This window comes from Emydura macquarii, unplaced genomic scaffold (genome assembly GCF_026122565.2).
Source record: "Emydura macquarii macquarii isolate MOO-44397 ecotype Brisbane River unplaced genomic scaffold, CSIRO-AGI_Emac_v2 contig_67, whole genome shotgun sequence".
NCBI classification, from domain to species: domain Eukaryota; kingdom Metazoa; phylum Chordata; order Testudines; family Chelidae; genus Emydura; species Emydura macquarii.
Genome location: NW_027130204.1, coordinates 12,390,113 through 12,405,164, shown reverse-complemented (window position 1 = coordinate 12,405,164; position 15,052 = coordinate 12,390,113). Strand labels below are relative to the sequence as shown.

Genomic DNA, 15,052 nt, shown 5'->3' with positions numbered 1-15,052 from the left:
TTTAAAAACTGAATTTACATAATCAGCCATTTGTTTTCCAGTAATTTACAAGTGTAGAGCTGAACTAATCTTTGCCACACCTATTTACACCACGTGAAGGCCTTAACAGAGTAATGAATATTTGTTCAGCACTGAATTTCTCTGCTGAAATATACATTCCTTAGTAATATGATATGCGGTGGCACTCTATTAAAAACACCATTATCTGTTTTAAAATTCACCACCACCACCGGGTCATCGATGAATATGGATCGAAGTGCTAATGAACAAAGCCCAGATGGGGTGCTGGTGCAGGGTCTGTTACAGACCACGGAATCAAACCAGAGAACAAGAGGAGTTACCCCTGGAACACATATCTGTGTGGAAAGAAATACTGTATTATAGGGGATTTCATTCCGGGAGACGTACACTGGAGGTCTCACACACCCAGTAAATTAGAGATACATTTTCTAACACAAAAAGTATTGAATCCAACTGATGGTAACTATTCTGGACCTCATTATGACATATAAAGATGAACGTATCACCGGACTGGAAGTCAGTGATTGCCTAGGGACAAGTGATCATGACCGGATTACATTCAATCTGGGCAAACAGAGGACAGTACTAAGCAGTAGCACATATACTTGGTGCTTCAAAATTTCCCAAAGCTGAGAAAAATTATGAGTGGGAAGAAAAATTTAGACAGAAAAATGTGAATACAAATTGGGAGTTCATTAGGTGCCCAAAAAAAGCCACAATTCCACAATCCAGGAAGACGACACTGGCTAAAAGCCCATCCTAATTCAGTGGGGAAGTGAAGGTACCAATTTAGAGATAAAGAAGCAATATATAATAAAGGGGGGAAAGGGGAAAAAGATAGTAATCAATATAAATGAGAAGTTATGAAGTGCAGAAAATTGAAAAGAGAAGCTGAAGGTGTGTGTGTGGGGGGGGGGGGGGGAATCCATGGCTAGCAGGGCTGAGCACAGTTAAGGAGTTTATGTATATTAGGAACAAATGATATAGGCCTATTACTAGATAAGCATTAAATGATACAGAAGAGAGTTTTAAAATTGTTTCTAGTGGGGTTCAGCAGTGATTAGTACTAGGCCTGACACTATTTTACGTTCAGAATGTCATTTTTTTTTTTTTTTTTTTAAAGACCAGAAATCTAATAGAAAAGTTCAACACAAGAAGACTATAGCTATAATTTCTTGAGTCCTACTCTTTGCAGCAATCATACAAATGAAGTGTACAGTACTTGAGCCACAAACACACAGTACCCCCCACCATCACCACCCAGGAGCAAATAGGAATTTCCAGAAATACTGAGACTGCTGACCAGCATCAAAGGATTCAGAGGAAGGTGCCATAAACGCACAGCTCGCAGATGTGGGATAATCTGCTCCTCGGAACACCTCATCCTAATCCCTAAATAGAGATTGGTTCAAACCCTGAAGCATGAGGTTTTATATTCTCTTCAACATTTATTTTTACCATAATCATGCTTTCATTTTCACCTGTGTCATTCCAGAGTAAGTCCACTGAAACCAGTGCAGTAAGTGAGTTCACAATGGTGGTAACCATCACAATGGTGGTAACCATCACCCATAGTTTTACAGAGCTTTTGAGTAACGCTGTTCTTCAGGGTCAGCAATGAAAATTGACTTTGTGTGCTACGTGGTGACTATCCATTGTTACAGGCAAGCCATTCGGAATAGGCGATATTTACTCCGAGGCTCAAAACATGGGTCTCAAAGGGAGCTGAACACACTGTGCCAAAGCATTTTTCATGGGACCACGCGCAGTTAGGATTGTATTGTGTGAAGTAGAGAAAAAACAGTACTAGGAAATGTTGCCACATTCCCAGTAAGACCTCCACTCAACGCATGAGACAAAGGAACCCATGATCACTCCTTCCCAATCTCAGGAGATGAGAAACTCCCACTTTTTGCTAGAGGGATTCAGGAAGGAACACCTCCCACCCCCCACCCACACTCCTTTTCTCTCTATCTTAGCAGCCAGGACTGACAGAGGAGCTAAGAAGCAGATAAAAGAATGGAGTCTCAAACACCAAAACACAATCACTCCCATAACATTTCCAACAGGCTTCTGAAAGTCAGCCAGGATGTCACTGCCATGTTTGCTTTGTGGCTCAGGGTATCTATTAAATGAAGAAGTGGCAGCTCTGAGTACCATTGACATAGACCACATCACAAAGGGGAATTTCAGAGATTTCAGAATAGCACAGCCTGAGTAAACACAATGAATGCAGTGATATTTCAGCTGTTCACATGCCAGTATTCAATCAATGAGCAACGTTATACTCACGTAAGAAACAGACTTTTTTTTTTTTTTTTTTTAAACAAAGTAGTATTTTATGATTTTCCACATACAAATGAAGGGAACATAAAATATCATTTTACCTCCACATTCAACAATAGCCAAAACAGTTTAAATTAATATTTAAAAAATATTTCCAAGAAAAATCAATAGTGAGACTAGAATAAAAATCTGTTCAGTCCCATTTTCTGTGAAATTATATTTAAAATTCCAGCACATAAATGTATGTAATCTTCAATTGACTAAAAAGACATTGATCTAGTGCAAGATACATTTTAAACTTGCATACAGTTGTTTTATAACTCACATTGGAAAAGAGCCTTATTTTTATTTTCTGAATAATTACTATACCAGCCACCAAGGTGCTTTTTCCACTTATATATAACAGCTTAAGTGATTCTAGAAATGGCATTGTGAGATTTTGACCTTTATTTCTCAAAGCTTCCCTGTCAGATGTATACAGTTTACCAGCCCTGCAAACTCTTGCTGTACTCTTATCAGTCTATCTGCATCAAGCCTACTAATAATGGTTCTGCAGATGAAAATCAGGCCCTCATTTACACTGGAGTAACCAATTTTAACTTAGTAATTTTGGTGATGATCCACCAGAAGATACAGTATCCAGCTAATCCTCAAGATGGGTTGGCCCCGAATACACACAGGGAACCAATTCGCTGCTATTTTTACCCAGTCAAGTTTCACAGTAGAGTTGCACTCCAGGTTAGTTTGCAATTGCACTACAAAAAAAGTCATTTGATCAGTTTTGGTTATCTCAAGATTCTATCAAACTACTAGAGCTGTGGTAGCATCCCCACCAACTCAGTTTAATATAATAAATGTAAACTAACAAGTTAATTTGATCAATTAACTTGGACACAAGATACTTTATGCCTTAAATTTCTCCCCTCTATTAAAGAGATAGCAATGGTCCAAGACAATAGAAATCCATGGACTTAAGTTGCACTGCAAGTTTTGACGTCTTTTGCAAAAAAAAAAAAAAAAAAAAAAAGGATTCTAGCCCTGCTGGTTGCTGAGATAGCCTTAAGAATATTAACTGATTTGCTTTGTCAATATGACTTCAACCAGACAGGAATGAAACACAGTGCCAGAGAAAATGCACCATTCTTTATTTCACATTAATGAAGCTTTTGAACCCCAATTACAAAAGCTTAAATGCAACATCCTTAATTACTTCACTGTTGATCTAATGCCTGAAATACCCATCTAATGAATTTATCCCCTGTGCCTGGACATATTTGTCAAACACTAGCACACATTTGAAATAGAGAAGGGTGCAAATACCGACTAGTCAAATCGACTACAAGATAATCTTTTCAAATACTCAGATAAGGCTCACTATGTTCCTTATAACTTATGACAAGATTGATATTCATGTTATTGCCAAATACAGTGTTGGATGACTGCAGTTCAGCTTGCAGAATACTATGGGGTTCTCCATCAAACTTGGCCTGGAATCCTCTATTTTGGTAGTTCAGTTTAACAAGCTAATAAATATTTTAAGAAAATCTTTCTTAGTAAATAATATTATACAAAAATGTAAAACTGTGGCCAAGTTAAATAGAAAACATGGACCCTCAAGAACCTAGCCACAATAAAATGCAGATATTTTTAACTAGAATTCCTCACATTTCTATTGTCCCTGATCATAGTATATCTTCAATTAATTATCTTGAAGAACAGAAATAAAAATATTTTCACATCATCACTTAACATCCCTAAGTGAAATCAGAAATGCTTCCTCATCGTTTTTCTTTTTCACAGCATCTAAGTTCTCCTGAGTTATAGGCAGTGGGTTATGACAGCTGGCCACAGTCAGTAATGACAATTTTTTTGGATGTCTTTCCATTCTTGGAGCCAAAGCTCTCGATTTTTTTCACAACTTCCATTCCTTCCTTTACATGGCCAAACACAACGTGTTTTCCATCGAGCCTGTAATATAAATAATAAATACATAAGTAAAATGCAATATAAAGCTAAATACACGCTGAAAGTAAGGGAAATGGTGAATTTGAACGTATATTCAGACTGATCAGCAATACATACTGAAAAAGAACCAAGTAATAGAATATAACCTTAGGATCTGATCCTGCAGGCCCTTCCTTCCTCACATGACTAAAGGTTAGCAGGTTAACAGCCTTATCTTGCATAGTGCCCATTAACAAAGTAAAGCATTTTGGGTTGCAAGCCTTAAGTAACAATAGAGATGTAGATAGAAGGGAAGTGGTATGGGTGGAGGGATGAAGGGCAAGGGGAATGTCAAACACTGGAGCAAAACATACTGACATGATGAGGCAGAGAGCTACAGAAAAAATGTTCCACATGGCAGAAGCAGTAAAGAAAGAGAATCCAACCAGAAGTGGCAAGATAGTATGTTGGGAGAGGAGAGGCTGGTTCTAACTGGGGATGAAGTCAACAGAAGTCTCTCTCAAGTACAACTGCATCTGGGACCAGGCCTGTAGTGACTGTAAGTCAGCATGGTATCTAATGAACCAAACAGGTCTGGGAGACTGGAGGTCCTGGGATTGACCAAGTCACTTAACCTTTCCATCTCAACTTGTAGGTAAGCATTCTACACATCACGGGACTACTGTGAGAATTTGTTTATGGAATCTTTTAGCATAGAGGACAGGGGAGAGCATACATTGCATTTATTACTGTCCTGCAGTTTTGTACAATGTCTCAATACATTTAAAGGACTTATGTTTAGGGCGTCTGGCTCAAACAGAATATTTCCTAGGAAGTGATGGAGAGATTTAAGGTTACAACTCACAGGATAAATATTTGTTTAAGCCTGACTCCTTTTTCTTAACTTCTACTCTTGACCTTTGATTTCACCCTGCTCTACCAATGCTAATCAATTTTTAGATTTGGAAGAAGCAAAGGCTTGTTCCAGCAGACAGGGAAATACTACTGACGTATGCTGGAGATAGCAGGAGGTACATAACTTCATACGAAGAAAACAAGAACAAAAATCAACGTGATACCTTCATTTTATAATAGAAAACCTCCCATTTTATAAGACCCATTTAATGCACAGACCAATCTCAACTGTTTCTGATTTATTGCCCTTATGTCCTCCATTTCCTCAAAACCGCCCCCCAGTATAGAAAGACTTGTAATGACAAAGCATGTAACGTAGATATATTTTTTAAAACTGTAGACCCATGTGTTAAGTGTTACCATGTGTATATCTACGGAAAGCTTACCAGTCAGTTTTGATAGTGCAAATGAAGAACTGAGACCCATTTGTATTGGGTCCTGCATTGGCCATTGAGAGTACACCTGCAAAAACATGAACATATTAAAGATGTGTTCATCTGAGGTCTGCTGCAGAGAAAATGCACTTTTCCTTTACACACATAAGGCTAGTAAAGATGCAGAATATGCAGGAAGTACATTGCCTCCACCCGGCTGCTAAAGTCCTGCCCTTTCCTTCTCCAATCCCCTCTCTTCCAGCAATGGTAATACAGATAGCTCATCAGCCATTGGGTGCCTGGAGGTGGCTCCCACCTTATATATAACCTCTATCACGGCTCACATGGTGAATAGGAAAAACCAACACTGACTTGATCCCCATAATATAAGTGGAAGAGGCTGATATGCTAGAATTGTGTAGACACTTCCTAAATGTATGTTCCTAGAGATGAATGGGTTCTCCCCCCATCATGTGGCTTTCTTCACTCTTTTGGCTATGGTTGATTATAATTGGTCTGTTGGTATAACTGATCTTTTGGCTAAAAGCTTTTGTGCTCCCTTCCACACCATGTAGCAAGTGGACAGCTGACACCATGGTGACCAGTCAGATAGGACCGTGACCACGTCATTTCACTCTAGGAGTATCACAAAACAGAAAATTTAGCCAAATCCAATTACATTACAAAAAGTTGTTCCATTATCTGAGGCGGTTTTTAAACATATCCTAAAGTGATCATGTTCTATTCTATGATAATTTGCACAGCATCCACTTAGAACAAGTAAAAGGTGTGATGCTCATAGGCTGTCTACGTGATAACGATACACTAGCACAGCTGAACTAGTAACATGTCACCACTTCTTGACACCACCTGAGTGACCTTTTTGTAATGATCAAGTATCTCACCCACCTCTTCAAACATGTGCTCTTTAAAATGACATTTTCTACAGGTAACAAATCACTACAGGTTACTCAGCAGGAAGGAAGAGGAATAGGTTTATTTACCAGGTCCAACATGCTTAAGTATGAAATTTTCATCTGGAAATCGACTGCCGTAAATGGATTTTCCTCCTGTGCCATTGTGGTTGGTAAAGTCCCCAGCCTGAAACATAAGAGGTTTTTAACTTTACTAACATACAGGCAGCATTTTATACTAGAACCAGCACTATTAAAAATATACCCACTGCTGTAATTAATTTACATGGAACATATGGGCCCAAAGGTGTTCAAATGTCCCTGTCACCATCCAACATTACATAATGTTAAGATATAGAGAAGAAGGAAAAACAGTTAAAGCATTTGAAATCTAAAGTATTAAGTCAGGCTTGTATTTTAAAAGCTGTAGAGAGAGTCCTTAAGGGGGGGGGGGGGGACATTTTTGACAGTCTCAGACAGTATGAAAGGTGGTAATAACTGTCCTTTTGGGGGGTGAAAGAGAAGAAGTTAGTTGAGATGAGCTGAAACTTATTACAAATCCAATCCTGTTTCCTAGGAAGACAAAACAAGACAAGCCCATACAAGAGGGACAAGAAAAGAACAGGGAAGACAGAAAATGCAGCGTCTGTCTCAGGTCAACTTTTACTTGCCACCTCACGGCTCCACACAGAACAAAGACAAAAATCTCACTGTTGGAAATACAATCCTGGTCAAGATGGACCATGGTCTGAGCCAGCATGACAGCTCTTATGTTCTTCTTAATCATAAGATATTGCATATGACATTCACATTTTCAAGACTGCTTTGAGCAGCCCAAAGTTGGGCTTTACATAATAGTGTGGCAATTCCTGTGAAATCCCAGAAGCATGTTTTACATGTTGTGTATCATCAAGAGGCATCTGAATTGCAAAGTAAAGCACATGATGAGTTCGAATTAGGTGCATTACTCAGGCTGCATCACACTAACACTGCACCTCCTACAAGGGGAATGGCCTTTACTGTTTCAGCCAGCTTTAGAACATTAAAAGGGAAATTGTCCTAGAATTATGACATGGCCCTTGAAGCACACAGCAGCAGTTACACATGTGTAACAAATATAGAGCACTTTGCAAACACTAATTGATCATCTCAGCACTTCTGAGAGACAGGCAACTAATATTCCCCTTTTACAAATGGGCAAACGGAGGCAGTAGGGGTTATATGATTTAGTTAGGACTATACAAGTCAGTGGTGGAGCAGCAATCAATATTTTTAAGTTCCTGACCCCAGGTCATTGTCTAGATCTTGCTTCTTCTCGACCTCCACCACCACAAGATTCAATGTGTATTTTCAAAGTCAAGTCAGTCAGTCAACTGCAGCATATTTGTCCACTTTACTTTATCAAATGTAGGATTCAATATGGAGAACATTTGCTTGTTGGTATTTTTTAAACTTTAAATGCAGTTTTTTGCTCAAGATGCAAGTGCCTCTAAGATTATTGATTAATAACAGCAACTATTTACATATTTATAAAGCCTTTCACCTCAAATAAATCCCAAAGCCATTAAAAAACAAAACAACTCTATAAATACACTACTGTTGAAATGCAGCGTTCACTGGGGTGAAAAAACAACCATCATGCAGTCCAGTAGATTGCAGCAATGGGGGAGGGGGTTTATAAAAAGGGAGGAGGGAATTTGGCCAAGTGCAATGGAACAAACCCCTATTGTCAAGCAGAGCATCATGGAATGTTCATACAGAGTCCATACAAAACAGACAGGTGATTAATTTCTCTTTCAAAGGATATATATACTTTATTTTAATCAGAATCATTGTCACGTTTGTGTATTATTTATAGCAATTTAGAATTATTCAGTCTTCAAATTAGACGTGATTGCCACATTCAGAATCTCTTAAGACACACAATTTTCTTTTAGTGAGTCAGCCTATTTACTTGTAAGTCAGCCTATTTATTTGTAAAACACACTGGGTTTTGGTTCCCTCCCTCTCCTCCACCCAGGTGAGGTTTGCATAAGGAAACATTTGATTGTTTTCTTTGAAATGCCTGTATATCAACAGCAAATATTATATAGCTTAACAAGATGTCAGCAAAGAAAGAATGGGTACGTTGTTCTCATCTCTCCTATGTGCTACATTATGCTGATTATAATTCTATACACAGACTGTTTTCCTAACCGAGAGCCATTTTACTGAGCACACCACTTGTTAAAATACATCACTACACAAAAGCACAGCTCCCTAAGTCAGGATTTCTAAAGCAGTCTGAGTAGCATTTGCATTTACTTGTACAAACAGATGTGCTACACAACACCATAGCAACAGGATTGGAAATGCAAGGCACATTGTCATATCTTCCTTCTGCTGCTAAGAGGTAACATAGCATAACTATTTAAAAGTCAGTGTTTAACTTGTGTTCTAATACAAATAAAAGTCATCCTTAATCAGATATCAGAATTCAGTAGAATAGATTAGTCATAACATTTCTCCCAAAATAAAAGTTTGGTAAAAATACTAAGTTACAATACCTGGCACATAAATGAAGGAATCACTCTGTGAAAGGTAGATCCTTTATACCCAAAACCCTTTTCACCAGTGCAAAGAGCTCTGAAATTTTCTGGTAAAACAAAACATATACGAACTATCATGTAACATGAGCATTGTACAGAACCCTACAACCAAATTAAAAAACTGGCAGGTAACTTAGATCCCACATCAGTGTTTTTTTTGTTTGTTTATTTTAAAAAAAGAGTTTAATGCCCCATTCTTTAAAAAAGTTCAGTGCCCAACAGGAATATAAAGTGCTATTAATTTTTTTTTTTTTAATTCTTCTATTGTGTATGCTTGGGAGCTTTCTATTAAAGAAAGGGGCTGATAAGAAAGCCCTGGAAACAGAGTTTGTTCACCCCCCACTACTCTACAGTACTCTAGATAGCAGCAATGCAAGCTTCCTCATTTCACTCGCATGCGGCCTGGTCTATACTATAGAGTTAGGTCATGTAAGCTGCCTTACATCGACCTAACTCGGCAAGCACCTACACTAAGATGTAGCTCCCACCAATATAACTTGCCAACTACAGCGACTTCACTCAACTTCCACGAGGCGTAGCACTTAGGTCTACGTAGTTCCGTCAACACAGCATCAGTGACCTTGGCTGCCTTTCAGAAGCTGTCCCACAATGACCCATATTGGTAATTAAATCGGTGCAAGGGCTCCCGGTAAGGACATGCTGCTAACACAAGGAGCATAGTGTGACATGCAAAAGAGATTCAATTACTGAGGTGCTGTACTTCTACGTAATTTAGCTCGACTTAATTTTGTAGTGTAGAATTGCCCTTCATCTCAGCTTGAAATAACACCTCTAGGAGTGAGAGCTCAGACTCCATATCTTTTAAATCTCTGCTCTTGCTGCCAGTTGTAAAAGTGGTATTTGTCCTGTGGACACTTGTCTACTACGAAGCAGATGGCAATAACCAACTCATTTCACTGCAGTCACTAAAGAGCTCTCAAAGAAAAACTTTTGATCACTAACACGGTTGGAGGATTGAAACCAGCTTACAGGTGAAAGGGAGAAAATTTATTTCCCATTACCAATCTCTCAAACCACACCGTCTCCAATCCACAATTCTTCCAAGTTGTTTTTCTTTGGATTTCAGTTAAACAAGTTCATGTTTTATTTTTGTTAAACATTTTTGTCCCATGTTGGTAACCAAAATACATCACTACCTTGCCTGTGCAAGAAAGTTAACTCAACTATGGCAGAAAAAAAAATAGTGGAAAAATTTGTGACAAAATATGTGAATATTTTCCTGTTTTTCAACCAACCAATTGAGCTGGTAAAAGAGTCTCAAAAGCTTTAATTTTGAATGAAATTGGAGGAAAATTGAGATTTTCTTTTTTAGTAAACTCTAATCTAAACCTTAAGGTCAAAAAGTATGAAACTTTCAAAACACTTTCTTACCAGCTGTCTTTGGAACCACATCAGCTTTTAGCTGTTAAAAAGAAAGAGAGAGAGAGATCAGTTTTAATATAATAAAACACACATGAAAAAAATTAAAACGGCACCTGCAACTGTTTTATGAACTAAGCCTATGAAAAGAGGGGGAGAACTGTACTAAGGATGACCTTGTATTATACAGTAAACCACCCCAGGTCCTAAACAATCATTTTAACATAGCCTAATAGTTTCCACTATAATATGGTTTGACCTGTAATTAAAGACCACCTCTTCTAAGCAACCATTTTTTGTTGGGCATCTGGTTAGTCACTTAAGACCGATTGCAGTTGTATTTAAGAACTATAATTAACAATACAACATGAACTTCAGGAAGAATTTGAGATTTATGATTGAGAAGACTCAGGATCACTGAGCAAAACTACTTTGAACTATCACCACAATTATGTTACTTCCAGCAGAGACCAATCTTTGAAGCCTGCTTAAAAATAGCTATATTAGGTAAACTGAGGTAGGAGGAACAGCAAGAAGAGTAGCAGTTGCACACCTAAAATTGATTCCCAAAGTCACACACAGCCAAATTAAGAACACAATCTTCCCTTCGAAAAAGTTTTCACAGAAAGTATATTATAGACCCTACAAATGTCTTCATAACAGCCAGCATGGATATTTTTAGACTAGTGACCATCTGCAAAAAAGTGTATACAACTGTTCTCAGGTACATATTATCCCGCAATCAACAGACCTCAAATTAGAGCAGATACTGATATCCTTGTGAAGATGCAGGCATCGCCAGATGCACAAAGGGAGTGTATCAGAGGGTAGCCTCCAGAGCTAAAAGCTTGACCAAAGCTCTCTAGCTGGGGCTTTAACAGACTCATATCCTCTGCAGTTGAGACCATATTATAGGGTCCCCCCTCTGTGCTGAACAGTTACTCACACGGTTAACACTTCTGCCACACAAGTACAGTCTCTGGAAGACCATGCAGTCATGAACAACATGCTTATAGCCAAGAATGTTGAGGTCCTCCTGTCACCATAACTTTCAGTCATAAGACGGTGCTAGCTTTATAATCCCGTCCAACTTCTAGGAATGATTTTATGATACCAAAGAGAAGACCCTATATACCTGATAATGAACTACTTACACAATGGTATTTTTCCCAGAAGTCCCTCAAACACTTGAAGCCAATATGAAGACTATTTGGTTTTGGGTAGTTGACACAGCAATACTTTCAACAAAGGTTTTGGCCACATGAAAATTCTTCTGAGTGAGCATTTGAACCCTCCTGTGCTACATGAAAAGAGACCTAAGGATGGGAGGGCAAGACAGACATCTGTGATGAACTTTCTATCAATATCAATCGGAATGGAACATGAGAGTTTCTCGTCATCATATTCTGAAGCATAACAAATATTTCAGTCCTCCTCCATGTTTTCATAAAGAGATACATATACCAATGATATAAGTTGATATACTGCATTTAAAGCTTCAGTGTTTGTCACAACTAGGACAGGAGTCATGATTTTTTGGTCTCTTTACTGACCAAGATTTTTCCGTATCAGTGGATTTTTATGGCCTAGCCAGCAACCAGTTGGGTGGCTGAGTGGATGTGAAAGACAGCAGTTGCACAAACCTGCAGAGCAGTAATGTGCAGGAAGCTAATGCAGCACATAAGAACTGGGACGCCACAGACAAACAAGACAAGGAACCAGAATGGTAAACTCCTTTCCCTTAAGCAGAGTACAAATAGACAAGATAAAGGAAAAAACAGGCAACCCTAAAACTTTATGGAAGTATTTTTAACAAATAAAGCAGCCAAAAAACTCAGAAGCCTAGGAGAAAGGAAGAGACCATATCTACCAAACTGAAGTTTCCACTTCATGCATCCGACAAAGTGGGTTTCTGCCCATGAAAGCTTATGCCCAAATAAATTTGTTAGTCTTTAAGGTGCCACAGAACTCTTGCTGTTTTACCATGTACTATGTACCTAAAGTCTCAAGTGCATTTACATAAACTATTCAGAGGACTGGAGGTGGAAATGCAGTTTTGGACAACTGAAATAAGGTTTCTTTCTGGTGTCTATTATTTTGGAAACCTTTGCTTATTTTATGCAATGTAAACATAATTTTCTACCTACATAGTCTATTTTTAAATCAATTTAAAAACTGAGTTTTTTCCAAGTATTTTAGTCCAAACTTTTCTCCTACTTAAAATTTTCAGTTCAGAGTCTTTCACACTAAACACAGTTGAAGCAAACCAGTATTATTCAGCTCTCTCCATCTCTAAATGCATTATTTAACTTCTCAACAGCAATTGTGGGGACATAATCCAACAGAAAAATGAGAAAGTAAAAGCAGATGGATTATTTTCTGTGCTTATTACAAAGACATACTTATGCCCAGGATCTTTCATAATTTTCCACCGCTCCACAATTTCTATGATTCCTTCACAAGCATTTTTCATACTTCACCTTGAAGAAGCTAGCCATAACAAAGCTCTTTACCTGAAAGAAGGCAAACACCACTTCTGTACTGCCGGAAGCCTAGCACTGAAAAGTTCTCAATTCCCCTATCAGAGGGTAAGGGCGCTAAATAAACTCCACCTACAGGAAACGGGCTGTTTCAGTTTCATACTGAAACTAATGTGAAGAAACAGGATATTTTTGCATGGGAGATGGAGAAGAGGGGATAAAATAAGAGGGCCCAAACTCTATGAAACTGTACAGCCTGAATTTCAGCAGACTGAATGATTCTACAACGGAGAATTTTACAGTATGAACTACTCCATCATATTAGTATTTATGCACTTTCATAGCCGAGTTTGCAGACAGAGCAACAGTTCACTGAGTACTCAGTATGTACCCAGTCAACACCAGCTTGAGGATTTGAGGCTGTTTGAGTTCACCTAGGAAGTGAATGTTTGCAACCCCCTACTCAGTAATATTTCCTGTTCCTAACATTTTGCTATTCTCCTTGGTAACTGACAGTTCAGCTCAAAGTCATCCCGTCAGTGTGCTCTGCGGCTAATCGTGGTCTTGCCTGTGTCACTTTCAAAAAAATCAAGCATTCATCACCTCCAAAGCCAGGACTTTGGCCTCTCCTACCTCATCAATTTAGCATAAATCAACATACAACTAAATCTTGATACCCAGCTTCATCTCTGCACCACTTCATACACTAAACATTAAACAAATTCCTCCGGAGGCTGCCTAGAACAAGCATTCAGCAGGGAGGGAGGGGACATGACATTGAACATCGAAAGGATGCGAGGTCTAGCCATGAAGGCCCAGGAGTCAGGACATCTAGGCTGCATTCCCAGCCTCACGTGTGACCTTGGTAAGTGCACAGTAAACAACAAGGGCTCGGTCGCTGCCTCTCAGGGGCACTGGCGGGGACAGGCCGGTTGCACAATGTGAAACCAGACAAGTCACTGCCACGCACGACGCGGGCCGGGCAATGCGATGGGGGATCCAAAAGGGGAAGAGTTTCTGGAGGGCAAATGGTTCCTGCAGCAGCTGGGCCGAGCCAGGGGGGCAGCTCTGGAGCAGACACTACGGCCAGCTAGCCACGTGTATGCCTGCGCTGAATCCCGATTCCGAGCTCCTCGGCCAAGGTCACGCAGCCAGCCGGGGGCAGAGGCAGGAATCGAGCCAAGTCCGCTCTGGGCAGCCTTCCCCAGCCGTGCGCCGGTGCCTCTCGACCCAGCCCGAGCCGGCTGCGGGAGCAGGGCACCGGACACGGGCTGCTCTGGCGGCTGCCGCAAGAGTCCCAGCGTGGGGACCAGCAGAGCCTCCTCGCCCGGCCGGGAGCGAGGCGCGAACCGGATCCCCAGGCCGGGGCCCGCCGGGGAGGGGGAGGGACGCGGCTACCTCCAAGACGACGCGCCCCAGGGGCTGGCTGTCGGCGCCCACGTCCAGGTAGACCAGCGGGTTCCGCGGGCCGGCGCCGCTGCAGCCCCGGCACTGCGGGCGCAGCAGCAGGAGCAGGCGGCGGGCGGAGCTCAGCGCCGACATGCTGAGACGGCGGCGGCGGGGCTGCACGGAGAGCGACGAGGCGCGCGGCGGCGAAGGAGAGCGCGAAGCAGGTCGGGCAGCGAATGCGACACAAGGCTGCCGCTCCGCCGGGCGCCGGCGCTTTTTATAGCCTCTCGGCCGGGAGCCGCCACAGCGCCCCTAGCGGCGACAAGCGCCAGGCGCCGCCCGCTGCTGCGGAGCGAGGCGAGCGTCTGGCTCCAGGCCCGCGGCTGTAGAGAAGAGGCAGGCAGGAAAATGGGGCAGCCGGGGAGAGAGAGGGGGGCAGCTAATGTTTGTCGTCAGCTGGTGGCTGCCTACATACAGCCCCCCCTCCCCGTGTAGGTGCTGTCCCAGCTCTGTCCAGGTGCCCCAGACACCACTCACCATCCCACCAACAGCGAAGGCACCTGGCCTGGCTCAGCACAGCGAGAGCACAATGAGGAGCGACCTATAGCTGAGACACACACTTCAGATACAAGCGCGCCGTTACAAGGGACCGGCCCCATTAACGGCGGGACTGACCCTTAGCCCCTGGGCTGGACAACCTCGTTCCCTCTAACACCTTCTTTTATACACTGTTACAGACAAGTTTCGTTCTGCCCCTTTGA

General features: G+C 41.1%; 1 protein-coding gene across 1 annotated transcript; it reads right to left on the bottom strand.

Annotated features, from left to right (window-relative positions):
- Window positions 1-3,318: 3,318 nt before the first annotated feature.
- Window positions 3,319-14,494, bottom strand: PPIF (peptidylprolyl isomerase F). Its single transcript, XM_067539739.1, has 6 exons — window positions 14,301-14,494; window positions 10,435-10,465; window positions 9,001-9,089; window positions 6,545-6,641; window positions 5,553-5,628; window positions 3,319-4,275 (listed from the first exon to the last, which is right to left on the bottom strand). Exons 1-6 carry the CDS (start codon window positions 14,442-14,444, stop codon window positions 4,140-4,142), a joined length of 573 nt encoding a protein of 190 aa, XP_067395840.1. The 5' UTR covers window positions 14,445-14,494; the 3' UTR covers window positions 3,319-4,139.
- Window positions 14,495-15,052: the final 558 nt, after the last annotated feature.